Source organism: Sciurus carolinensis, chromosome 5 (assembly GCF_902686445.1).
Source record: "Sciurus carolinensis chromosome 5, mSciCar1.2, whole genome shotgun sequence".
Taxonomy (NCBI): domain Eukaryota; kingdom Metazoa; phylum Chordata; class Mammalia; order Rodentia; family Sciuridae; genus Sciurus; species Sciurus carolinensis.
This window is the reverse complement of record NC_062217.1, coordinates 121,370,242-121,394,942: the sequence shown is the minus strand read 5'-3', so window position 1 is coordinate 121,394,942 and position 24,701 is coordinate 121,370,242. Positions and strand designations below refer to the sequence as shown.

Here is a 24,701-nt window from a genome sequence, read left to right as displayed (position 1 = left end):
AAATAAATTCACAGACAGGAGATGAGTGATGGTGGGAACCGGGGGTGGGGGTGGGGGGTGACCTCTGAAGGGTGTGGTGTTCCTTTTTGGGGGGATGAAAATGTTCTAAAAATGCCATTGGTGATGATGGTACTCTGTGACTGTACAAAAAACGGTACACTTTAAAGGGGTGAATTGTTTGACATGTGAATTATATCTCAATAAAGTCGTTATGGACCTGACATACCACCCAGCTCACCAGAACCCCTGGTGACCCTCAATCTCCACTGTGACCCTCCTCCCCATCTAATATGGTTGATCATTCCCATATACTTGTTATATGTTCATGACAAGTATATATTTCCTGAACAATGTGCTATGTTGCTTTAATTTTTTGTGTGTGTGATACTGGGATTGAACCCACTGAGCTACATCCCCAGTCCTTGGAGACACAGTCTCGCCAAGCTGCCGAGGCTGGCCTCAAATTTTTGATCCTCCTGTCTCAGCCTCCCCAGTCACTGGGATTACAGGTGTGCACCAGCTGTCATGCCCAGCCCTTTATATTTTTTACTTTACAAATAAATTATATTGTAAAGATTCTCTTGCCATTGCCTATTTTCCTCCACAGGATGAAATTCATCCATAGAATTGCTGGATTGTAGGTCTATTGATTTATGTTCGCTGTGGTGGTATTTCTTTAATAAAAGTTCTGCAACTTATCTACCCTTCAACATGCCTGTCTGTCTCCTCCTGATGAGTATTTGGCTATTCTCTTCCTTCCCTTGATCCAGTGGTGGGAACAGCGCTGCCCCAGGGCCCCCTTGGCTCCTCTGTGGGGGTAAATCTTCTTGGGGGGTTAATCTTCCCCTTACCAGATACTGCCAAATAGTTCTTGGAAGTCGCTCACCCCTTTGGGTAACTGAGGAAACAAAGGACCAGAGCGAGGAGAACCTGCTCAGAGTCCCTCAGGGTCTGGGAATCCTTCCCAGTCCGGGCCTCTTCTGGCCTTGCCGGAACCCTCCATTTCCTTCTTTTTATTTCCCCACAAATCACCTCGACCACCCGGGCGTTATCAGAGCTGATCTAGGAGAAGCACATTATCAGCACAGTCCAGGAGGGCTGGGATCTGGAAGTGCTTTGGGAGGAAATGGGGAAGAAATGAGCTTGGGAGAATTCCCCAGGCGACTCTCAAACCCAGGCTGGGGCCTGGAGGGAGAGGCCCTTGCGGGGGCAGCCGGTGGAGGCTCCTGCGTCGCTGTGGCACTGGTCTTCCAGCAGCTGGGGCTGCTCGGGCTCTTCCCACGCCAGCCACCTGACCCTGCTTCCCAGGAGGGGCAGGAGCTGCGACTGGGGGGCTTCCGTCAGGGCAGGCGCCCTCTTCAAGACAACGGAGGGCGTCCTTTCTGGAGCTAGCAGGGTGCCCGAGGAGGGGCTGAAAAGGCGAAGGAAGCGTCCTCATTTGGAACTGCCAGCCGGGGCAGCTTGATCTCTAAAGTACACACGACCACGGTCCTGGATCAGCCCGGGATCCTTCACCAATGGTCTCAGACACCTAGAATCTACATCAGGCAATTAATGGTTGCAGCCAGGGAGACACCTTCAAGGTGCACGCCTCCTACGCTGAGCACGCTGTGTCCACAGAGCTCAGGCGCGGAGCGGACAGACAGGCTAAGGCAGGAGGAGAAGGGCGGGAGGGCCGGGTGACAGGCTTTTCTTGTTGTTTTTTATTTCTTTTTTCCACGCCATGGTGCTGGGGATTTGAACCCCGGCCTTTCTGCTTGCAAAGTCAGCGTCCTACGGGATGGCTTATATCGTCAGCACAAGGTGACAGGCTTGAAGGGGCTCAGGGAAGCGGGGGACACAGGTGTCAGGACTGCGGGAGAAGAGTGTGCGGGGGACCTTGCAGGCCTGGCGGGGCACAGACTGGTTTTATGAAAAGAAAAGAAGGACTGGAGGGGATGGATCAGAGTGCAGGCTGGAGAGACAATGAGGGCCGTCACCGGGGTGGGGAGGGGACGCCTGAGCACCATGGAGCCATGGATGGTTCTTGAGCAGAGGAATGGAACTGACGGGCCCCAGCAACTGAGGGGTTGCAGGGTGAAGGAGGCCTCAGGGCTGCTGCTGCAGGACCCAGCCTGGCCTTTGGGATGTCAGATGGGTCATGAAAAGGACTGTCCAGTCAGGGGGAGGGGACAGGACAGAGATCCAGAAGGTGGAAAGCACATCCTTTGGGCTGCAGCAGAACAAGGGAGCGTCTGAATGTCAGTAACAACAGCAGTAACGCAGCCAGACTGCAGGCATTCCTGCTCACCACTCCTGTACCCCTGGCAGACATCGTTAAGCGATCACCCATTTTCTGCTGACTTGGCACAACCTTCCTGGCAGCCATTACCAATCAATCATCCTTGGCATGGAAACCATTTGCCTCCCATTGAACAGAGAGAGCCAATCTCCTCAGCCTAGGTCTCTGCCATCTCGACATCTCTTTCCACCCTCATCTCTGCCCATCTGCTCCCCATCACTGCTCTGTGCTCCAGATTTCTCAACCTGCCTGGTCATCTGTGAACCTATTTCTCCAAGCTTTTATCCTTGATGGTTCCTGGGATGACTGGAAATCTGTTCCCCCGTCTTCCACAGTGACAAGGTGCTATCTGTGTCTTGGCTACCCGTCAAAAATACTGTCTGGCCTCCCACGGGCCTGGGCACCCATGCAGCTAAGTTCTGGCCAGTGATGTGAGCAGAAGTGAAGTGTCTCCTCTTCCAGGTCTGCTCCTGGGGTTGGAGCCTGCAGTCCCCTAGTCCCTTCTCCTTTCGTGCCCGCCAGTGGATGGCAAGGACAAAACAGCTGTGAGAGCCCAGAGATGGAAGTCCCAAGACGAAGAGCGGCATCATCCCAGGCCTGGGCCATGCTCCTGCCGAGGAAGGGAGACCTCTACCTTTGCTTTGCTGAAGTCCCCGTTTGAGGGGGATTTTGCCGGGTGGCAGCTGAGTCTCCGCCCTAACTGTCTAGACCCTCCCACCTGCTTCCTGGTTCCTTGGGACCAGCCCTCAGAGCCACCTCCTCAGTGAAGTCTTGCTGGAGCCCCAATCTCCATGGGTGCCCAGCTCTTCACCAGCACATCTGAGCCAGGGAATAGCGCTGGCTGCTGCCGGCCACTGTCCTCCACAGGAGAGCTGGTTATGGCGCTCACACACGGAGCTCACCCCGTGTTGCCCTGGCCCCCACTGCTGCAGCCCAAGCCCCTTCGCTTGGCAGCCAAGATGGCCCTGCCCCGCTCTTCCCCTTAGAACCGAGGTCCAGGCTGCAAAGTGATTGGTTCCAGCGGCTGAGCTGGCCATGGGTTCCCACTGCCAGCCCAGCCTGGACGCGGTGAGGAGCAGCCCTGCCCAGCCCCAGCGTGGCGGGCTTGAAGGAGCTGCTTCCTTGCCAGCTGGAACCTATATTGTCCTGCTCCTCGTTTGTTAAGAAGGATCGGGACAGAGAATGGGCGAATTTTCCTGATCTTTGTATTTGTCTCAAGTGGCCCAGGAAGTCCCACGGTATGTACCTCTGTTCCCGAGCTGCTTCTCCTGCCTCACCAGGGTCAGGCTTTGTGAACGGCCCACACCTATTCCTCTGAACCTCTGGACACCGTGACCCTCCTCACTGAGGAGGACCTTTGGCATCCCGTCCCCGGCCTGCACGCCCGCCCATCACTCCCTGGCAGGCAGCGCCTCTAGCCCCGGAGCAGGATGCAGCCAGCTCTCAGCCAGGGGAGGGCTATTTTGGGACAGGGAGGATCCCAGGAGGATGCTGGCAGGGTCAGCAGGAGGGGAAGGACGCAGGTTTTCTGCCCACGATTATGTGTCCCCAACCCTCTGGATGCTACCCAGGGTCCCAGCGCTGCCACAAGGAAGAACACACCCACCACAGGACTCCGCCTCAGCCTAGCTGACCACACAGAAAAACAGGGCAGGCCAGGCTTTGGAGCTGGAGGCTGGGATCCCAGTGGCCACCGTGGGCAAGGAGAATGTGTTTTTTGGTTGAGTCCCAATGGTGGTGCTTTTAGCTTCAGGCAAGACCAGGGGTGTGAGGGGACCAGGTGTGTGAGGCCAGAGAGCAGCTGGAGACCACAAGGAGGATCCAGTCCTCAGGAGTGATTACTGGGTGGACTAAACATTCAGAGCCTCTATGTAGGGGAGCAAGACTAAGTGCTGGTGAGACTTTCTGTTTCCACGGCTTCATGAGCCCTTCTGCAAGCACCAGGAGCGGCCACGTCCCTAACGAGAGACATCCGGGAGGCTGGCGCAAGGAGAGGGGGCTTCACTCAGACATTTGAGATTTTCAAGCGTTCTGAGGAGGGTCACCCATCAATATGCAGCATCAGTACTGTGCCTGGCTCATAGTAGGTGCTCAGTTAGGAGCGGCAACAGAATTGCCATTATGTGAAGCGGGCTGGTTTTCATGTTGAGGAGGTTCCTTTATGGCAGGCTCCGGGGAAGGCAGGTCCAGGGACCCAGCAGGACCTAGTCCACCCTGGCAGTTGTGCTCTGAGAGTCCAAGATGTCACATGCCCTTGTGCAGACTTTCCAGTCCTTGGCCTGACTTTCTGGAAAGTTGGGGAGCCCCTGGGTGCCCTCCTGATTCTGCCTCCTGGTGGGGCCTCCTCTTTCCATCCTCCTGGCCTTCCCCGCTTGGCTCTGATTTCTATATCGGGCCACACTGCCCTCTGGGAAATGCCCGACCCCTGGGGTACCCTTCCCGAAGCCCTGCTCTCTCGCTCTCCTGGGCCTGCCCCGCCCAATCCCTGCTGGTGTCCCCTCCCCACACGGGACCTGCTTAAACCCTTCCTTCTCCCCCTGTGTCCCTCCTCCCCACCACACCAAGACCCCTGGCCCCACGTGACCTCCTAGCAGGCCTGGAGGGGACAAAGAGCTCTTCCAAATCCTCCTTCCCTCCTGCCTCATCCCTCGTCCCTCCCCAGCTCTGCCTCCCCAGGACGGCCTGAGCCGGATCTTCTGAAGCACAGAAGCGAGGCCTGTTGGTGAGGCAGCCACTCTGATGGTGGCCAGGCCACCAGACAGCTGCTCTGCTTTCCCCAGCAAACGGGGACGGGGCAGGGACAGCCTCTGCCAGGCCACAGGTGTGCAGGTCGCCCAGAACCCTAGGATATGGTGCTTGGTGAGGATTTCTGTGCGTCCTTGAAGTATAAGAGGCAATGGAGGAAATAATAGCAATGATAGTGCTTACTACGGATCAGACAAGGTGTTAACGTCCGGCCGAGCCTGGATCATTCCTCGGAGTCTCTAACACATATTTGCACCGTGACTGTTGTCCCTGTTTTTTTTCAGATAAAGCAATGAAGGCACCGGGAGGTTAAGAAATGGCCCCAGATCTCCTGGCCTTAATCAGTATTCTACACTTCGAGCAAAATCAGTTGCAATTGCCTAAGAGTTACGGAGCGGCAGACACAATTATGTGAAATGTGAGAAGCCGCAGACACTTGGAAGTCCACAGTGGCCCTGCCAGGCCCTGCTGCCCGCTCACCCCTACCTCATCTTGTTCACCTCAGCATTTCCCTCCAGGAAGTGTTCCCAGACCCCAGGGCCCAATCTCCCAGGCCCGGAGGGAGGGAGGGAGCTTCCCAAGGCTTTTGGATACCCTTTTAATTAACCCCAGATGACCCTCTGCTGCCTGGGGCCAGCTGAATCCCTTCACTGTCCCAGTCTCCCAGGATGGCCTGCCTGAACTGTGACTCCCACCCCGGCCCACTCACTCCCAGCCAATGGGGTCCCTCCGTGTCCCATGTGCTTCACATCTGTTAGCCTCTCTTCCCTGGCTTAAGGACCCTGTGTGAGGGTTTCTACAGCCTCAGGGTCCTGAGGCCAGAGGAGGACCTGCCAGAGAGCCTAGTAAGACCCCTCCCAAGGCCAGTTTCCCCCACAGGTGCTAAGGAAACCACACTGGTGTGGCAGAGACACTGAGCAGGACAAAACTCCCTGAACTCACTTAAATATATTATCTTGTCTCCCCCAACCCTTTTTAAAGACTTCCTTCCCTACCCCCTAGGGCACGCCCCGTTTCAGTTACTCAAGGGAACAGTGTGACTTATTCATCTGTCCTTCTCATAGTTGACCAACATGGTCAGGATTCTGAGAGGTTCTCAAGAGCTATCACTCATCAGTGCTATTAACCACGGACAATGCACTTGAACCCAACACCCAACGTGGTGCCCAGTCCAGAGCAGACACTCTGCACACAGCTTGAAGTCCATCAAAAGACGGAGCGTGGAGAAGGCTTGCCCCGCAAAGCACCAGAGACATCCTCCTTAAGGAACCTGCCCACGCAACGCTAGTAAATGGCCAAAGCAGAATTTGAATCCTGATTGGACCGGTTAAATCACTGCACCATGTGACCTGTCAACCCTCAGCCATGTCTTGATTCCTTGGTGTATACAGGCAGTCTGGATGCCACACAATGGACACACATCACCCCAAGTCACCTAGTCGGGGCAAACCAAGTCTTATCATCAGGGAGTCATTCATTCGTTCAAGTGACAAACATTTTTGTGCACCGGCTACACCAGGAGCACTAGTGAACACGGCAAGGGGGACCCTCGCCCTCCTGGGGCTGACCTGCCCTCGGGTTCTGCACAACGTTATGATTTCCAAACGTAACCACGTCCATCATCTTATCTGACTTAACCACAACCCGTGTCAAAGAGCGTGAGGCCCGAGGAAGAGGTTCATGAAGGAACGTGTGCCCGCATTGACAGAGGAAGGATGGAGGGGGACGGGCCGCCCACCAGTGGGTGGATGCAAAGTCACCATCATGGATATTGCTGTTCCCATCATTCAACAGAGAATTGATGTCCCGAGCGTGGCGGGAACGTAGCATGACCACTGCGGAAGGGCGTGGCACGTGGCATCTGTCCTAGGGACGCCCGACCTCACGCAGTAGCAGGGCTCCTTACCTGGTGGGCAGATACATCCTGGAGACATCTTTGGGGCCTCTCGGCGCCTCCGTGAGTGGAGCTTCCATTTCTGCACGAAGAGACAGACAAGAGGAGTCACCAGGAGCTCGTAAACGTGCAGCCCTGAAGCTGGAGCCGCTGTGGGGCGGGGGAGGGGGGAGGGGAGGAGGGGCAGGAGAGGAGGGGCCACCTGGGGGAGCTGCAGGGGGCCGTTCGGGGATCAAAGGCTGGTGGTTAATGGCCCTCCACCGGCCACCAGGCCTCTGGTAATAAGAAGCAGAGGAGAAGGCCCATCTTGGTAATCTCAGTGTCTCTTCAGAGCGCTCTTAAAGAAATTAACCCCAGCCCCCAGGCCCCTCACCCATGTGCGCAATGACAAGCTTTTCTGGGTTCTCTGCTAATTGCTTCCCTTCTGGGACTGACTGGGCTTCTGATGGATCCCACGGGAGGGGCAGTGCCTTCTGTTCTGGCTCAGGCAGGTGGGCAGAGGTGGGGGAGAAGGGAGCTGGGCAGGCCCTGGGCAGGCCCCTGGCAGGCTCCACCGGAGCTCTTCCTGGAGCCACGCCGGAAGGCACCAAAGAGGCAGGGGCTCCAAAGAGGTCGTGGCCCCTAGCCTCAGGAAGCTGCCACATGCCTGGTGGCAAGTGGACAGTTCATGCAGAACTGCCCGCGTGGCAGGTGCTCACCTGCCGTGGGCTCGCGCTGCCAGGCTGAGGGCGGAGGGCCTTAGGAAGCACTCAGACTTGATCCTCGCAACGAGGCGGCCAGACTAGCATGGGGGTTTGCAGAGACCGTCCCGGGTCAGGCTGCCAGGTTCCCACACGGGTCTGGGACCCGGGGCTGGTAACAGTCCCAACCCCACAGAGACCCCATTGAAAATGCTGGAACATACAGAGATTGGCGCCCGAGTCCTAGGAAGCGCTCAGCCTCAGCGTATTGGCTTCTGCTGCGCTCCTGTTACAGGTGAGGGACCTGAAGACCCAGGAGGCTGCAGCCAGCCAAGGTCACCGCGGGGGCGGGGGTGGTGCTGGGTCCTAGACACACATTGGGCCTCGGTGGATTTCACCTGGTTCCCACAGTGATTTTTAAAATCATTATTGGATTTGTTGACAACATTTTGAAGGGGGTGTTTCCCCACGCAAATTTGCATTTCTAATTTCTCTTAGAAAATCCAAAGATCTGCCCAGAAGGGGGTCTGCACTCCAGTGGCCAGTGACTGGCTAGATCCAGGGCACTGTAGTCCCCCCTGGATGGTGCTGGCCACTCTGGGTGCCAGTGGCCCCCCCCCTCCAAGCACTTTTGTGACATTTGCTTCCTCACTACCTCGTCATTTTGTCACGGGGGCCATAGGAGTTGATGCTGGGCGTGGGGAGGGAAGGTCGGGAAACTTCAAGAGGATTTGTAGCAACTTAACATCTGCTCGGCCTCCTGCTGAGGACTGGCACTCAGCTGGGTGCTTGGATATAGAGTCACATCAATTTTTCATAACCAAACTCTAAAGTAGGTTTAACAGGGACCTCATTCAATACTTAAGAAAACAGACTCAGAGACTGAATGCTTTGCCAAAGGTCACACAGTCAGCCCATGCTGATCTGAGCTATGAACTCAGGCCTTCTTAGGTAAAGTCCACTCCCCTAGCCAGGCGTGGCGGCAAGGCCTGCAATCCCAGCAGCTTGGGAGGCTGAGGTGGGAGGATTGTGAGTTCAAGGTCAGATCAGCTTCAGCAATTTAGTGAGGCCCTAAGCAACTCAGCAAGATCCTGTCTCTAAAGAAAATATAAAAAACGGCTGGGGATGTGGCTCAGTGGTTAAATGGCCCTAGGTTCAATCCCCAGTACCCCCACCAATCTGTACAAAGAGACAAACCCACATAAATATGGTTATCTCATACTAGACAAAGAGTCCACAAATATACATTGGAGAAAAGATAGTCTATTGGTACTGGGAAAACTGGAAATCCACATGTAACAAAATAAAATTAAACCTCTGTCTCTCACACTGCACAAAAATCAACTCAAAGTGGATCAAAGACTTAAGCAGTAGAACAAAGACCCTGTGCCTAATAGAAGAAAAAGAAGGTGCAAATCTTCATCATGTTGGCTTAGAACCTGACTTACCTACCAAAATTCCTAAAGCACAAGGAGTAAAATTAAGAATCAATAAATGGGATGGATTTAAGCTAAAAAGCTTCTTCTTAGCAAATGAAACAATCAATAACATGAAGTGAGAACCTACAGAATGGGAGAAAATCTTTACCACATGCACCTCAGATAAAGCATTAATCTCCAGGTTATATAAAGAACTCAAAAAACTTAACACCAAAAAATCAAATAACCCAATCAAGAAATGGGTTAAGGAACTGAATAGACACTTCACAGAAGAAGAAATACCATCGATCAACAAACATGAAGAAAAGTTCATCATCTCTTGCAATTAGAGAAATGCAAATCAAAACTGCTCTAAGACTTCATCTCACTACAGTCCGAATGACAATTACCAAGAATATAAGCAATAATAAGTGTTGGTGAGGATGTGGGGAGAAAGGTACACTCATACATTGCTAGTGGGACTGCAGATTGGTGCAGCCACTCTGGAAAGCAGTGTGGAGATTCCTAAGAAAACTTGGAATGGAACCACCATTTGACCCAGTTATCCCACTCCTTGTTTATACCTAAAGGACTTAAAGTTAGCATACTACAGTGACACAGCCACATCAATGTTTATAGCAGCTCAATTCACAATAGTTAAGCTCTGGAACCAAATTAAGTGCCCTTCAACAGATGAATGGATAAAGAAAATGTGGTACATATACACAATGGAGTATTACTCAGCCTTAAAGAAGAATGAAATTATGGCATTTGCAAGCAAATGGATGGAACCAGAGAATAGGATGCTAAGTGAAATAAGTCAATCCCAAAATCCAAAGGTCGAATGTTTTCTCTGATAAATGGATGCTGATCCATAGTGGGGGGTGGGTAAGGAAGAATGAAGGAACTTTGGAATGTACAGAGGGGAGTGGGGGGAGGGGTGGGATGGTGGGGATGGGACAGAGGGCAGATTAAGACAGACATTATTATCCTATATACATGTGTGAAAAGAATTTTAAAAAATATTTATCTCTGTCAAAAAAATTAATGAAAATAAATAAATAAAAGTTAAAAAAAAAGAGAGTACCAACCCTGGTGAGGGAGCACAGTGACAGGATGGGTGGGGGGCTCTGAGGGCAGAAGGCGGCTGAAGATCAAAGCAGAAGGGAAGAAGGGGAACACCCCAAGGGGAGACCCTCACTTAGAAAGAGGAGGCTGGGCACAGGACCCAAGGTGGGTGCGTGTGGAGGCCAGTTGGGGGGAGTGGCCACTGGCTAGCATGTGACCTCCCAGGACAAAGTCTGGTGCCAGCCCCTCCATTGCCGGACTCTGAGCCTGGCTCATGAGTGCCACTTTCCAGTAAGGGACTCCAAGAATCTATTTCACCCCTTCCCACCAATGGCCTGTGGCCTGGTGTGGGCAGGTGTGTGACCTAGGTCTGCTGATGGGTGGAGCTGGTCAAGGACAACAGGACCCATGGAGCGGGCAACAGCACCGGGCAGGAGCAGCCTGGGGCTCCAGAGATGATCCCCGCACGTGCCTGTCCATCTGCGTCAGTGCCAAGCGCCCCTCTCCCCTCTCACCATCTGTGCTCCAGGCTAAGGCCGCCCCGCCACGCACCCGGGCCTCACGCTCCGCGGGCCCAGGGAGGTGCCGCCAGCGAGCCCCCGCCCTCCTGCCTGGCCAGCGTCCTCCTCTGGGCCGCTCACTTAGATCAGGGCCAGCACAGGCTTTCTGCCCAGGGCCCCCTGGGAAATAGTCTAGGTCCCATCAAAAGGACTCGACTGTTCAGGTGAAAGAAGACAGACGATTCCAAAGCAGGTCAGTGTGGCCGTTCCCAGAAAAGGGGTGCACCCCGCGAGCCGGGCGCAGCGGCCATCTGCCCGCCCATGATCGTCAGGCACACGCTGTGGAAAAGGAACGAGCCACCGCGCTTGATGGCGCTTCCCTCTCTCCCCAGGAGAGCTCCCGGCCGACCGCGGTCCACCTCGGCTGCCTCCTGCTTGCCTCCTCCTGCCGTCCTGGTCCCCTCTTGGCTGCCTTCAGCCCTCCCCTCCTGGCAAAGGTTCCAACCCAGTGACCTCATGTTGCTGGACGGTCCCGTCCACCCAGCCACCTGCCCCACGCGTCCACCCAGGCCCTGCACAAAGGAGCGCCCTCCCCGGGCCTGCGCCTCCGGGTGACTTCCCCACACAGTACCAACAACCCATGGAAACCTCAGGATCCTCTCACCCAGGCCTCCTGAGCAACTCCTGTTCCCTGCCTTTCGGACACTTCAGGACTTCGCCCTTCTCCCACCTCCACCGTGACCACCTGGTCCGAGCCTCATCATGGATTACTGCGAAAGCCTTCTGAAGGAGCCTGCTGCTTCTGCTCTGGTTCCACAGCCCATCCTCAACACAGCAGCCAGGCGACCCCACAGGCCTCTTGCTCCCTCACACGCTGCCAGTGTTCTGCCTCAGGGCCTTTGCACTTACTGGTCTCTCTGCCTGGGATGCTTTTCCCTAGCTGTCCACCCGGCATGCTCCCAATGAGACCTTCTTTGCTTTTACTACCCTCCCCCATGTGCTTCCTATCCTCTCCCTCTGTCATCTCCTCCTTAGGTATTTGGTTGTTTATCTTGTTTATAGCTTCTCTCCACCACAAGGTCAATTCCACAAGGATGTGGATTCTGTTCTGTTTCATTCACTACCACGTCCCTAGTGTCTAGAACAGGGCCTGGCACCCAGTAGGTGCTCAGTAAATATTGGTGGTTTACACATCAGGTGAGGTCCCATTAGGTTCTGATTTCCTGTCTCCTGTACAGTGGCAGGGCCTGACCGCTGGCAGTCGTGGGCCACAGTCCCATCAGGTGGCCCTGCGTGGCAGCTGCCCCCCGTACATGAATATGCCACCCACATCACAGGGGCACTCTTTTTGTGTGGCCAGTGGTACCTATTTAGGACACCAGCTTGCTCCCTGAGGCATCTGAGTTTGAGACCCCTAGTGAGAATCTCAGGGGTAAGTGGGATCCCCAGCCACCAAAGCTGAGAAGCCTTCCTGCTTCGCCCCTGCTGGTGGCCGGGGCCTCCTGGAATGCCCTGTGTGGCCAGAGCTGAAACACCGCCCGCCCGATGGGTCCCAGCTATTAAAATGCCTGTATCAGTATCAAAGCGGGAAATGCCAGGCGGCCTCTCGCTGCCCCAGAGAATGCAGCTGCGGACGGCCGGCCAGGGGCCCTCCCCAGGCCCCAACCTCGGGGCTCTTAAAGGGACCTGCTCCTGGGGCCTCTGTCATGCCTGCTGGGTCCCAGTCATGGTATGGGAGGGAGCCCAGAGAGAGGCCGGGACTCTGAGTTCCACTCCATGGCCTGTGGCACGGCTGCCACCTCCGAAGTGCTGACGTGAGACTGAACGAGATGACACACAGGATGCATGAATAGCAATCGTGGCCACTCACTGAGCACCAGACGCCAGGCTCTGTGCTAAGTGCTAGGGAAAAAAAATCACTTAATTAAAAAAAATTTTTTCTTTTTTTTTTTTGGTGCTGGAGATTGAACCCAGGGGCGCTTAATCACTGAGTCACATCCCCACCCCTTTTTATATTTTATTTAGAGACAGAGTCTCACTAAGTTGCTTAGGGTCTTGCTAAGTTGCGGAGGCTGGCTGAATTTGTGATCCTCCTGCCTCAGCCTCCCCAGCCTCTGGGATTACAGGTGTGCCCCTCTGTGCCCGGCCTTAATTAATGTTTTTAAAAAGAAGCTGTGAGTTCATGGTGTGCTTGTGTGAGCAGCCTAGGGATTGAAGCCAGGGCCTTGGGCAATGTGTCAAGCGCTCTACCACAGTCCCTTAATGAGTGATGTTTTGTTATTATTAGAGTATGAATTCTTCTAGCAGCACCTGCCCTGGGGACTGTCTTTGGGTTGGTGTGGATGAACTCCAAACGCCAACGCAGCGTCACTATCTGTGGCGGAGCTTGGCCAGGCGGGTGGAGCTGGTGTCTAGACCCCGTGTTCCACCTCGACATATAGGAAGGTCTGACCCCACAGGACCTCGATTTCCTTGGCCCTGGAGTCGGGATAATATTAGCTGGAGGGACAAAAACGGGAAGAGAAAAGGAGAAGGGGGCCAGGCCCGCGAGGGGGCACCTGTCCAGCTGCGTGCAGCTCGCAGGCCAGGTGAAGGCCACTCCTGTCTGGAGCTGCTGCCAGGCCCGCCTCACTGCCTGCACCTCCTGCTGGCCTGGCCCCTTCAGAGTGGTCAGGTTTCCTGGCCCCAGCCCTGTCCTGCGGGCAGGAGGACTAGATGCTGAAGTAGAGGAAGCGCCAGGGTCTGACCGTGGCAGGTGCGCCACACCCTGATCCTGGCACAGGGCTGTGCTCCGGCCTCCTCCAGGGCCTCCTGGGCTGCAGCCCCAGCTGGCCCTGAGGACAGGGCCGCTCTGGCGTCTCTGATCCCCTGGAGAACCACACCCCTTACTTCTGGGCCAGCTCGGGGCCTGGCCCCTGTGGAGGAGGGAGGTGGGCTGTGGGCGGGGCTCCGGCGGGGTGGGGCTCGTGGTGAAGGGGCGGGAAGGCCTTCAAGGCTGGGGAGGACCAGGCTGCTCGGTGCTGACTCCCTAGGGCGAAGGCCGGACCCCAGGGACCGCAGAAGCGGACTGATCCCACACCACGCACCACCACGCGCCCCAGGGTACAGGCAGCCGGCAGCGCAAAATCAAAGCAGAGGAAACTGGGCATCCCACCCACGCCCACCCAGAGAGGCCGCGCCCAGTCACTCCGGGCTGGGTGCTGTGGCCGGGAGGGGCGCGAGGGGGTGCTGGAGCTGTCTCCTTCCCTCCGCAGCCCTCTTTGTCAAGGGCCTTGGCTCCTGATCACAGACTCCCAGGGCCATGAGACAGGGGCCGGAGGGTCCGCCGGATGCCGCGAGCTGCCACTGACTGCGTTCCATCCGAACCACAGACAAACGCCACCCCGAGCTCCAATCAGTTCAGAAAGCTAGAACAAGGAGGCTCACGCCTCTGTGCAAGTTTTCTGGCCTTCGGATGGGGAAGTCCTTCCTCTCTGCTACCCTAAGGCCCTGCTGCTGCACTGCTGGGGAGTCAAGGGCTGAGTCCCGCAGCCGGCTGTGGGTGGGAGCCGGCGGCATGGGGTGCAGGACCCCCAGGGGCTCAGCGGGTCAGGGCTCCTCTCCGGGCCTGTGCAGGACGAGGCGGGGCCCTGACCACGGAGCTGGCTGCTGACGGCAAGAGTCCTGGGCAGAAGCTGGAGCCTCTTTCCTGGAGACACGCGCCCCAGCCGAGAGGTGCAGACTGTCCCCACTGAGCTGGCGAGAGCCACACAGGACCACGCACGTGATGGGGGCAGCCACGGTCAGCAGGGCTGTGGCCGACGGGGAGAGTGGCCAGGGACTGGGCTCATCACAAGGAAGTGGTAGCTGTGCTGGGGACACGGGCACCAGCCAGCCAAGGGGACAAAGCTTGCACAACAGTGCATTTCTTAGGAAACAGGCAAACCTCTTGCCAACACTCATTCATTCTGTGCCAACAGCCACCCATTTTATGAGCAAGAAAACTGAGGAAGAGAGAGAGGGGCAGTAACCTGCCAGTCGGCATCAGCCAGGAGGGCCAGAGGCAGGATTTGAACCCAGGAAGCCTGGCTCAGAGCCCGTGCCCTAATTCTGTGACCGTGACAGCTGGAGCTTGGCTTGTTCAAGGAGATTAAAATATCCATTACCAGAGGACCAGGCGCCGCTCAAAGCACTTTATGTTTTGACTTAATCCTAAAAACAACCCTTATAGGGAGAGACACTCTCATTAGCATCAACCCTAATCTGACACAGAGACCATCCAAGCACAGAGAGGTTGAACAACTTGCTCAAGGTCACACAGCCAGCCATTAGCAGAGTTGGACTTGAACCCAGCAAACTGACTCCAGAGTCTGTGTCCCCAGCCATGACTGTGCACCGCCATATGGCTGGGCTCTGAAAGCCAAAAGCAAGCAAGTCATGAGACCGGAGAGCGTGGTAAGCCCGAAAATATTTGCCTCTGACCTGAGAGCGATGGGTCGTTACTAAAGAGTTTTAATCAGGGAGATGATGTGACTGTGTGGCTGCCGGTGGGAAAGAGGGTCAGGGCAGAGTGGATGAGGGGCAGACAGTGATGGAGGGAAGAGGCCGAGACGTCGTGGTCGTCTGTGCCGAGGGGGAAGCTGGGCTTTGCTCGGTTTAGACGCATTGAGTTTGAGGTGCTCTGAGACCCTCAGGAGTCGTGCATGGTGGGCGTGGTGGAGCTCTGGCCCCAGTGACATGGCCCGCAGCACGAGGAGTGAGCTCTCCGTCACCCAGGGTGTGCGAACCCAGGGTTGCTGGGGGCAAGTCCTGGGCGGCACGTGACTCACGCAGGCCCTTCCCTCCCACACTCTGACTTTATAAGTGGGGGAGGCTGGAGTGGCAGGTGACTTCCTAGGTCACAAGCCTCCTCCGTGCCCAGGAAACTTCGAGTGCCAGCCTGCGGCAGGTAGAGGAAGAGCCCCCGAGAGTGGCCTTTAACCCACTGCCCTTCCTGTGTCCCTGTCCCCAGAGGTCACGCTCCCTGGCCTGCCCTGCAGGCCACTTGGTCAGAGCATGACCCGACACAGAAGAAGTGCCCTCTCAGGACGCCTGTAGCTGCACAGGTGGCTGCGGGCGCAGAGTCTCTTGGTGGTGGAAGCCCCAGGACAGAGAGGGGCAGCCAGCCTCCCGCTGCACCGTGAAGAACAAGGAGGCCCCTGCGGGAAGCCAGCTGGGGTGGCGGGAGGGCCTGCTCGGAGGGAGCACCAGAGTCACACTCAGGGGACGGACCAAGGCCACTGCAGCCAACCAGGGGCCCCCGCAGCTGGGGTGGGGGTGAGGGAGGGAAGGGGCCTCCCAGGCCCAGCCCAAGTGCACTTGGCCACGTGGTGCCTGGGAAACCCCACAATAGCCCCCAAGGAGGGCGACAGGAGCCCGGTGTCCCTTTGGTGTCATGCCCAGACTCTTGGGCGGCCAGTTCCGCCCCTTTGTGTTAGTGTGCCTATGCTCTTGGAAGGACCAGGGAGCACCGGCCGCCAGCAGCTCCCTCCCACCCTTCGAGCCACGGAACCTGTGACACCCTGTCCCTAGGGCGATGGCAGCACTGGCCACGTGGGAGGCTGGAGAGTCAGCAGGGGTGCTGCTGCTGGCGCCTGCTGGGGCCCAGGCGACGCCCAGGAGAGCCTAGTCCAGCGAGCCCCAGCGTCCCCAACAGCCCTGGGCCTCAGTGTCCCTTGGAGGGCAGTGTTCGCCCCTCACTTCCCGAGGACCCAATAGGTGACTCTGGGTCCAGAATCCCACCACCAGCGGCAGGGAAGGGCGGCTCCGGCAGAGCGCTGGCCTAGCTCGCGTGAGGCCCTGGGGTGACCCACTGCACTGGGGGCAGGGAAAAAAAAGAGGTGGCAGAAGAATTTCCAGGCCTTTCTAGAAACCTCTCTTCTAAATGACAAGCCCTCACTGGCTTCAGTTTTTGGAAACACCCCAGAAGAACCTACTGCTCGCCCTTCTTGAAACCTCCAGTCTTTCAGACTGCTCAGCACACAGTAGGACTCCCACTGACTTCCCACTGTGACCCGCTGCTGCCGCTCTCAGCCCCTCAGGCACTGGGGGGACCCTGGGAGGGGTCTGGGTCACATTGCACAGGATGCTCTGAGCACCGGGCTATACCCAAACTCCTGCGCGGGGGGGCCCCGGCTGCAGAGCCAGCGCCCCGTGGAGTCTGTGCATGTCGCGCTGGCGGGCCTGACCCTCAGGGACCCCCACTCGGGGAGAAGGTGGCAGCCAGCAGGTCACTGGTCCAGGTCAGGCCTTTGAGGGCTTCTAGATCCGATGAGAAGGAATGAGAGTCACTTAAAATGTCCAGTTGCTTCAAAACTTTGAACCCCATCCTGCTTCTAAAGGGCATTGGAGCAACTGATCAGACGGACAGACAGCCCACAGAAGGAAAGGCAGGTCCGCGAGCAAGTGGAACTGGGACTGCCGTTCATACAAAACCCCTGCCCGGGACCACGCTGTGCCGGGCGCGAGCCCCAGACAGGGTGCTCTGCTCCCTCTCGGCCATTTCTGAGTCCAGGAGACAGTCACAGGCCCGTCCCTTCCTGGGAGCCCCAGCATTCCACACGCCAGGGCTGGACAAGGACTCGAGGAAGGGTCCTCATCACCCAGCTCAGACGACATGAATGACATCTTCAGGGTCATTCTGACAACAAAGGTGGTAATGCAGGCCCCTTGTCCAGTGGGTTCAGTGAACGCCACCTCTGGGGGACCCCAGACCCAGCAAATGGTTCTTCAGACCCCGGCTGACCAGGCCAGCCTCAGCAGCCACAGGAGTGTGGTCCTCGATGCAGGCAAGAATAGATGGTGGCTCAGAAGCCAACTGTGGTGCCACACGGCCTGGAGGCAAGACCTGTCTCTACTGCTCCCTAGCTGTGTGATCTCGAGAAAGTTACTTCACCTCCCTGGGGCTCCTTTACTTTTCTGTAAAAAGGGATGAGTAAATAAATAAATAAATAGCAACCACTGAGAGGGTCAGGGTGAGGATTCTGTGAACCCATAGATCTAAACCTCTCTGAATAGTGCTTGGTACACAGTAAGTGCTCACTAAATATTAGCTCTGAATAAAAGCTGTGGACCCAGAGTGGCCCCATCTCATCCCCTCCAGCAATGAATGAGGTGGGAAGGGTCACAGATGACATTGGGTGCGTGGTCCGGTTTAATCCTGCCACCCTGTGAGGAGGACGTTGTCATCTCCACTTTCCCCACCCGGAGCCTGAGGCTCAGGTCCCACAACTCGCTGCAGAGATCTACACGGTACCAAGGGCTGTGCACCAGCCTGCTTCACTGCTGGGTCCCTGTCCCCTGCCGAAAGAAAAAGGAAGACTTGCCAGGCAGCCTGAGCAGGTGAAGAAGCGGCTCCCGACCTCCAGAGTAGGGGACGGGTGGGGACAGCACCCCCGCTGCGGCGTCCTGTGGAACCATTGCACAGAGCCCTCCCTCCCCTGCCAGGACCAGGCAGCTGCCCTGACTTAGAGGAGTTAATCATGTCACCGTCTGCTGGCTGCTGGCTGCTGGGAAACCTTCCATCCAGGTGACACTGTCCCTGAGCAAATGCTGAGCCTATAGCTGGGTCCTGGATTGGGGACGAGGCGGGCATAACTGGCCAAGATGACTTCTGTGGCCTCTATCAGCAGAAACTTACGGCCAGGTCTGCCTCCTGCCTGCAAAACCCTGGACTGGGCTCGATAAGAGACCCAGAGACTAGGGAGTAGCCGTCTCTGTCATCGGATTGCATATGGCTGAATGGAGAGATGAGACATTTAAAGGCACGGTGGGGTGGGGAAGCCTTGCGTGCAGCAGACTTTACCTTGCTCACTGGCACCCTGTGTGAGAAGGATCCCAAGGCCCATCTAGGTTCAGTGGACACAGTGTGCAGTGATTAGTAAGGTCTGCCATGGGTCTGGGACAGGGAAGCCAATAGCGTTTAGCTCCTCTGAGTTAAATGTCAGCCAGGAAGAGCCACAGGAAGTCAGAGCAGGGAGAGAGCCTGGACTGGGTTGGGACGATTTGAGAAGGCTTTTTCCATGGTGCCTGGGGACAAATCTAGAATGATTCAGAATAAGGAGAAAGAAAAGACACCTTCCTGGGAGTGATCAAATTGTGATAGATGGAACTTGGCTTTTGTCTCCACCTCTGGCTACATGATGAGGTCCTCTGTCTGATTTGGAGTTACTTGCTTTTTTTAAGGTCTCTGGAGAAGCTGTAAGGCTGTAATGACTCTCCTTGACTTTACCCATCACAAAGCACCTTGTATTTGGAAAAACAAAAATACTTAGAATCATGAAAGAATCTCAGAGCCGAACACCAACTCGCCCACTAGTTACAAGTGGCTTCCTGGAAAATGGAGTTGAAAACCCAGGGTCTGAGGAGGTGGAGAGTAGGCTGCAATTGATTAGCAATGTCTGCTGAGGGCCCTGGAATGGGAAGGGAGCAGGGTACACTTGCCACATATTGGTCACCCAGTTAATTGGAAAGGAGAAGGGGTGGTGTGGAGGAGAGATGCTGGCTGCTGAGAGCACCCTTTGGATCTTTTCCCCAGCCATAGAATGAGGGGCCCGGACTTGGCTCCTGACCTGCAAGAAGGACCAGATTTGGGACTGACACAGGAGAGTGCTAGGCTACACTGGAGGGTGCCTGGATCTAGGGTCTGTCCACTTCCTGAGGTCCAGGCAGCTGTGGTCCCCACACTCCCAGGACACTGCACAGACTACCCTGTGCCCACCCTCATCCTACCATCTCAGTCCTGGGAACCTCATCCAGAGCCACAGTAAGTAAGCCATTCATTGCACCCCTAAATACTTCTTTGGAAAAAGACCCAAAAGAAGGCCCCTGTGCACAGGCTGTAAATATACGACGTTCCTATTGCCATGGCTATTTCTAGGGCCCAGCGCAGTCTGCCTGGGGTACATTGACATTTTAGCCTGACCACTTCCTCTCCCAGGGGATTCCTTAACGTCTGAAGGAAAGGATCACCAAGAGTGTGGTGGAGGTGATGGGGGTCTTCTCAACTGTACGATGGTTAAGGAGAGTGGCCATCCTTCTGGAAGCTCTGAGGCTGGAAAGAGCCGGGCTGGTAACTGCATGGCCTGGGTCCTGTACTCTCTGCCCCGGAAACCCCACGTCTTATTAGAGTTGCCGTTATTATTATTGGGACTGGGGATCCTGCCTGGTGGCCCTTAAATTGACCTTGGAGGTGACTGCCCACACCGTCCTCCACGCCCCCTGGCCCTTCAGGACGCATTTGCCTGGTGTCAAGTCCGCTCCTTCCTCTTGCTGCACGCCCGCTGCCCTGTCCTAGGTGTCATCTGATTTTCTCCATTTGGGACATTCCAGTTTCTTTCTTCACAGCAAGCAAATCAAATAACAGGCAGCTGGAGTGCTCGTTAAGGGTCCCCGACCAGGGGAGAGGCGCCGACGGGGAAGAGTGGGGCCCTGACTGGAGGCCTCACTTCCAGCTCCCCCGTCCGTCCCGGCTCCGACCCACACGCTCAGTGGCTGGGCCCCTCGCCTTTGTCTCAGGCTCCTCTCCTACTGGGTCCCCAGCCTGGCCTGGCCTCCCAGCTCCCTCCTCCCTCCACCTTGCAGACAGAGCCCAGCCCCTGCCCACTGTGCGCCCGGGCTCCTGCCTCCAGGCCACTGCAGGGCTGTGCCTCTCCAGGTGTCCTGCCCAAGGCCCTCCACCCTCCTTGGTGGGCGCCCCAGGACTACTGTCCTGAGGCTGCCCGCCCCCGGCCTGGCCGCCCCCACTGCGCGCTCATTTGGTCCTGGGTAGCTCTTGCTGGTGGCACTTTTCCGTGTCTGCTCCCGGCTGCCTCTCCAGAGGGTCTTGCAGCGATCCCAGGAGGGAGGCAGGGCTTGCTCTGTACAGAGGAGGAACCTGAGGGCCGCTTGGCGAAGTCCCGCTAGAATCCTGTTCTTGGCCTTAAGCTGGTCGCCTGTGGTGTGGCCCCACGAGGCTGGACCTCTGCCCGACCTTCCACAGACCTGCTCTCCTTTCTGCCTGTTCCTCGTCCCCCATGGCTCTGCCGGGCCTGCTCCTGCCTGGCCCGCCTCTCCTGTGCCTCTCCTTTGCTTCTGCCCACAGCTGGGAAAGAAAACAGAGGGTGGATCCCCCCAAGTTGCCTGGGGACACTTTTGCAGGTCTGGACGCTGCCCCCAACGGTGCTGTCCAGCAGGACTTTCCGCCAGCTGTGCTGCTGGTACCACAGCGACTGAGCCCTTAAAGTGGAGCCGGTGTGACTGGACATGAAAATTTAACTTTTACTTAATTTTAATGAATGCAAATGTAAGTCACATGTGACCAGTGGTTACTGTATGGGACCATGTGACCCGTGTGTCCCTCCAGAAGCCCCAGGACTATAGCCACCCCTCCGCACGGGCCAGGCCTTCACCCGCAGGACGGCTCCCACTCTCCCGTGGGTCCCCGCACCTTCCCTACAGAGCTCGGGTCCCACCCTTGCAGCCCCCGTCCAGGCGCTCCTCTGGACCCTGCTTCCACTCTGCTCCAGGTCACCGCCCCTCTCCCTGCAGTGGTGTCCCATCTGCCTGCCTTGGGCTCTCACTCTGGGGACACAGCGCCCTCCTCCGAACCCGCCGGTGGCTCCCCACTGTCCTCACAGAGCTCTGCCTCCCTCTTGGCCTCGGCTCCCATCTCTCTCTGTGGCCATATCTTCGACCCTCCTGTCCTCCCAGCCCGTGGGGTCTTGGAATTTCCTCAGCACCCCAAGGAAAACCCTACCCTCTGGCTCCAGTCTCCAGAACGGGTCCCTTGGCCCCTTAGCACCAGGTCACACCCTCCCCCTCTTTCCCCTAGCAAACTCCTATTCACCCTTTCGATCTTCACTTAACTCCCCCGAAGCCCACCATGACCACCACCATCAGATCATGTCACATGGAACGTGGTTCCCAGCCCCCTTTCGTTATTGCAATATTTTCTACATGACAAGGTCACGACCCATTTTCTTTCTGTGTCCCATGTACCACTGAGTTTAAGAGGCAGACGTGAGTCTCCCACAGGGCCTGGCCCACAGCTGGCTCTCAGGAAGCCCTGGCAGGACACCAAAGACACCTTACACCAGGTCAGGAGGCTGGAGTCCCGGGTCTCACCATCTGACCTCGAGCAACCTGCTGCCCTTCTCTGGGCCTCAGTTTTTCCATCTGTAAAGTGGGGTCACATTAGATGATCTCTGGGTTGACGCTCAGCTCTGCAGAGGCGATCTGGGGGTTTAGGGGGTAAACACGAAGCTGTTCTCGAGAGGACGGGTGGGCATGGCAGGTCGTTAGTCCCAAGGCCCCGGGAGCATGCGACTTGGTGCGGCTACATCATCAGCAGAGAAAGCGCGGAGCTGGGAAGGGCTGGGGCTCACCCTGCCCGACCGGGGGTCCTGGGCAGGGAGAGGGTGGAGAGAACTGAGGGGTCTCCAGGGCCAGATGCTGCCACTGGCAGCCAGGCACCCGGGCTCCCTGGAGGCGGCATCTGACACCCTCTCAGCCAGTCCCATCTGCACACTCGGCCGACCAGCAGAGGCTGCCTGCGCCTGCTGCTCAGCCTGGGGGCAGGGGACTGTGGGCGTCCTGACGAGTCCTCTGGATTCCCTGGGGCCTGGAGGGCGTGGGAATGAGCTGATAGCAGCAGCCCTGGTGGCACTACTAGCAGCAGTCACTGCCGTATGGCCGCCCTTCGGCTCTGGCCCTGTGAACACCCCCTCCCTGACCAGTCTGGAGAAGCACTCTGGGAAAGGTACTGGGGAGGAACCAGGCTTTAGGGAAGCAAATGGCCACAGCATTCACCACTGTGAGAGCTGGCCTCCGAGGTTTGCCATCATCACCACGACTCTGCAAGCTCAGAGAGGTCAGCATATTTGTTCCAGGTTGCACAGCTTCCAAGTAGCACAGCAGGAATGAAAACCTAGAGTGACCAGACACCAGCACCTGCTCTTTCTCTGCTGTTCCATACCACCTCCAACTAGGGAACAGACTCCTTCCACTTCTCCCCGTGGAAACCCGCCACCGCCACACCTGTTCCAGGACCACTTTCCGGCTTCTGCGGTCCTCACCTGCCTGGATTCTCTGTGCAGTCCAGACTCCAGCAAGGTCCAAACTTGCCTCTGATAGCCCAAGGTGAAGGCCTGTCCCTCCTTCTGGGGAGGCACCATCCCTTCATGCACTCCCAAGAGTACCATGGCTAAGTGACATAATTAGTTTTTCATCTACTTGGATCAAGGAAATTTGGGAAACGGGAGAAAGCTCAGAATCATTTATGCAGAAAAAAGGTTAGGGACCCTTCCAAGGGCCCCTGCATAAGAACCCCAGCTTGGGAACAAGAAAGTATGGGCTAATTCATGCCCAACGACAGCAGAGCCAGGAGACCCACACTAGGGGCTGGAGACCCACACTAGGGGCTCGAGCCCCTGGACCAATGAGCAAAGACCATGACAACCCCCCCCCCCCCAGTACTGTCCCCTGCATGCCCCCTCCTCGCAGACCCTTGGATGACTCAATTCGTCACTCCCTCTTCCCACAGTGGCAATAAAACAGGCAGCGCCTAACCTGGTGGGGTGGAGGGGAGACCACAGGGGCTCATCACCTGGGCCGGCTGCCGGGCCTGGCATGCTGCCCCCGGCGTGGGCGCGGGGACCTCTCACACCACCCCTGTCAGTCCCGGCGGATGAAGTGGAGCTTGCCTCCTTCGTGCGCCCTGCCTTCCTCCACCTGCCTGGCGCGCCCAGGGTGCTCCCAGGGTCGGACATGGGGGCGCCCGTTGAGAGCGGAGCCGACCAGTTTCTCCGGATCCCTGGCAGCACGGCGTCGATCTGTGCCCCCACCCGTCCCGCAGACAACTCGTGCTAGCCCAGGGCGCACCCGGCGGCGCGGAGGGCGAGCACCCACCGGCACTGGCTGTGGACGGCCTGGAGGCTGCGCGAGGGGGCGCCGCGGGGAGGGATAAAAGTCAGCAACAAAGAGCACAGACCTCGTCCAGCAGTTGGTTGACTCGTCCCAAAATAGCCGTCTCCATTTGCTGCTCCCCGCGGTCTGCTTCCAGGCGCAGCACCCGGGCCTGCAGCTCCGCGGTCCGAAAGTGGGCGAGCAGGCTGAGCGCCAGCGAGCAGAGGGTCAGCGCCAGCAACCCGCACGACCCTGGGCTGGGCAGCCGCGCGCAGCGCTCGGCTCGCGCCGCCGCCAGCACCACAGTCCCGGGCGCGCCCAGCTCCCCGGGGTCGCGGGTACCGGCGGCTGCCGCTTTGCGGGCTCGCTCCGCTACCATCCCCTTGCGTCTTGAGAACCAATAAATAAATAAATAGAATAAATAAAAGTAAGAGCCGCTGCCGAGAAAGGCGCGATCCAAACTGTGGGGCAGGGGGAAAGGACTTGTGTGGCTGGAAAACGTCCCTTTCCTTTGCTTCCGGCAAAGAGGACGGAAAAATTAGCAGTAGGAGGCGGAAAGCCGAAAATCACAACCAGCGGTAATCGGGGTACACCAAAGTGAGGAAAAAGTTATTTTGAAGAACGCTCCAAGTCCAGGAAAGTTAGGGGAATCTGGCCGGCTCCCCGCCTGTCTTCCCCTTCAAGAGTCTGCAGAGTCCTCGAGCTGGTGCCGCGCTGCCGGTCCTTCTGGATGTCTTGCCTCTCCCGGGAGAGCCAGTTTCAGTCCCCGGGTGAAGGGGCGCACATGGAGGGCCCCATGGGCTGAGGTGGGTCGCGGCCGCTGCCGAGGAGCGCTGGGGCAGATTCCGGCGCCTCTGTAACTTGACACACTCTCTGCGGCTGCACGGATCGGATGAGCAATCCCTGCTACTTCCCAAACTAATCTCTCCCGCCCCCTCCCTCCTCCTCCCCTCCACTCCCCCTCCGCCTCCTGCTTGGATTTGTTTATTTATGCAAACTCGCCCGGGGTGGGGGGCGTGGTGTGCAGGGCCGCTACCCTCATCAGCCGGCCAGGAGCCCCTCTCCCGCGCTCCCTGTCCTCTTTGAAGTGACACTTGGGGTTATTTATAGGCAGGAAGGGGGTGTGGAGTGGAGCTGGGGCTGCACTTCTCTCCCTTTCTCCAGATTCACAGCGAGGGCCCATTTCGCCTTCCGCCAAAGTCAAGGGGCCACGCC

The 24,701-nt window shown here is 57.2% G+C and overlaps 1 protein-coding gene across 1 annotated transcript in view; it reads right to left on the bottom strand.

Annotated features, from left to right (window-relative positions):
* Col13a1 (collagen type XIII alpha 1 chain) overlaps positions 1–24,386 on the bottom strand; it is a 140,494-nt gene extending 116,108 nt beyond the window's left edge. Inside the window, exons 1-2 of the mRNA XM_047553785.1 lie at positions 23,572–24,386; positions 6,933–7,002 (exon numbers count right to left, since the gene is read on the bottom strand). Coding sequence (XP_047409741.1) covers positions 6,933–7,002; positions 23,572–23,865 — 364 coding nt within the window. The 5' untranslated portion in view covers positions 23,866–24,386. The remainder of the gene's footprint in view (positions 1–6,932; positions 7,003–23,571) is intronic.
* Between the last annotated feature and the right edge of the window lie 315 nt (positions 24,387–24,701).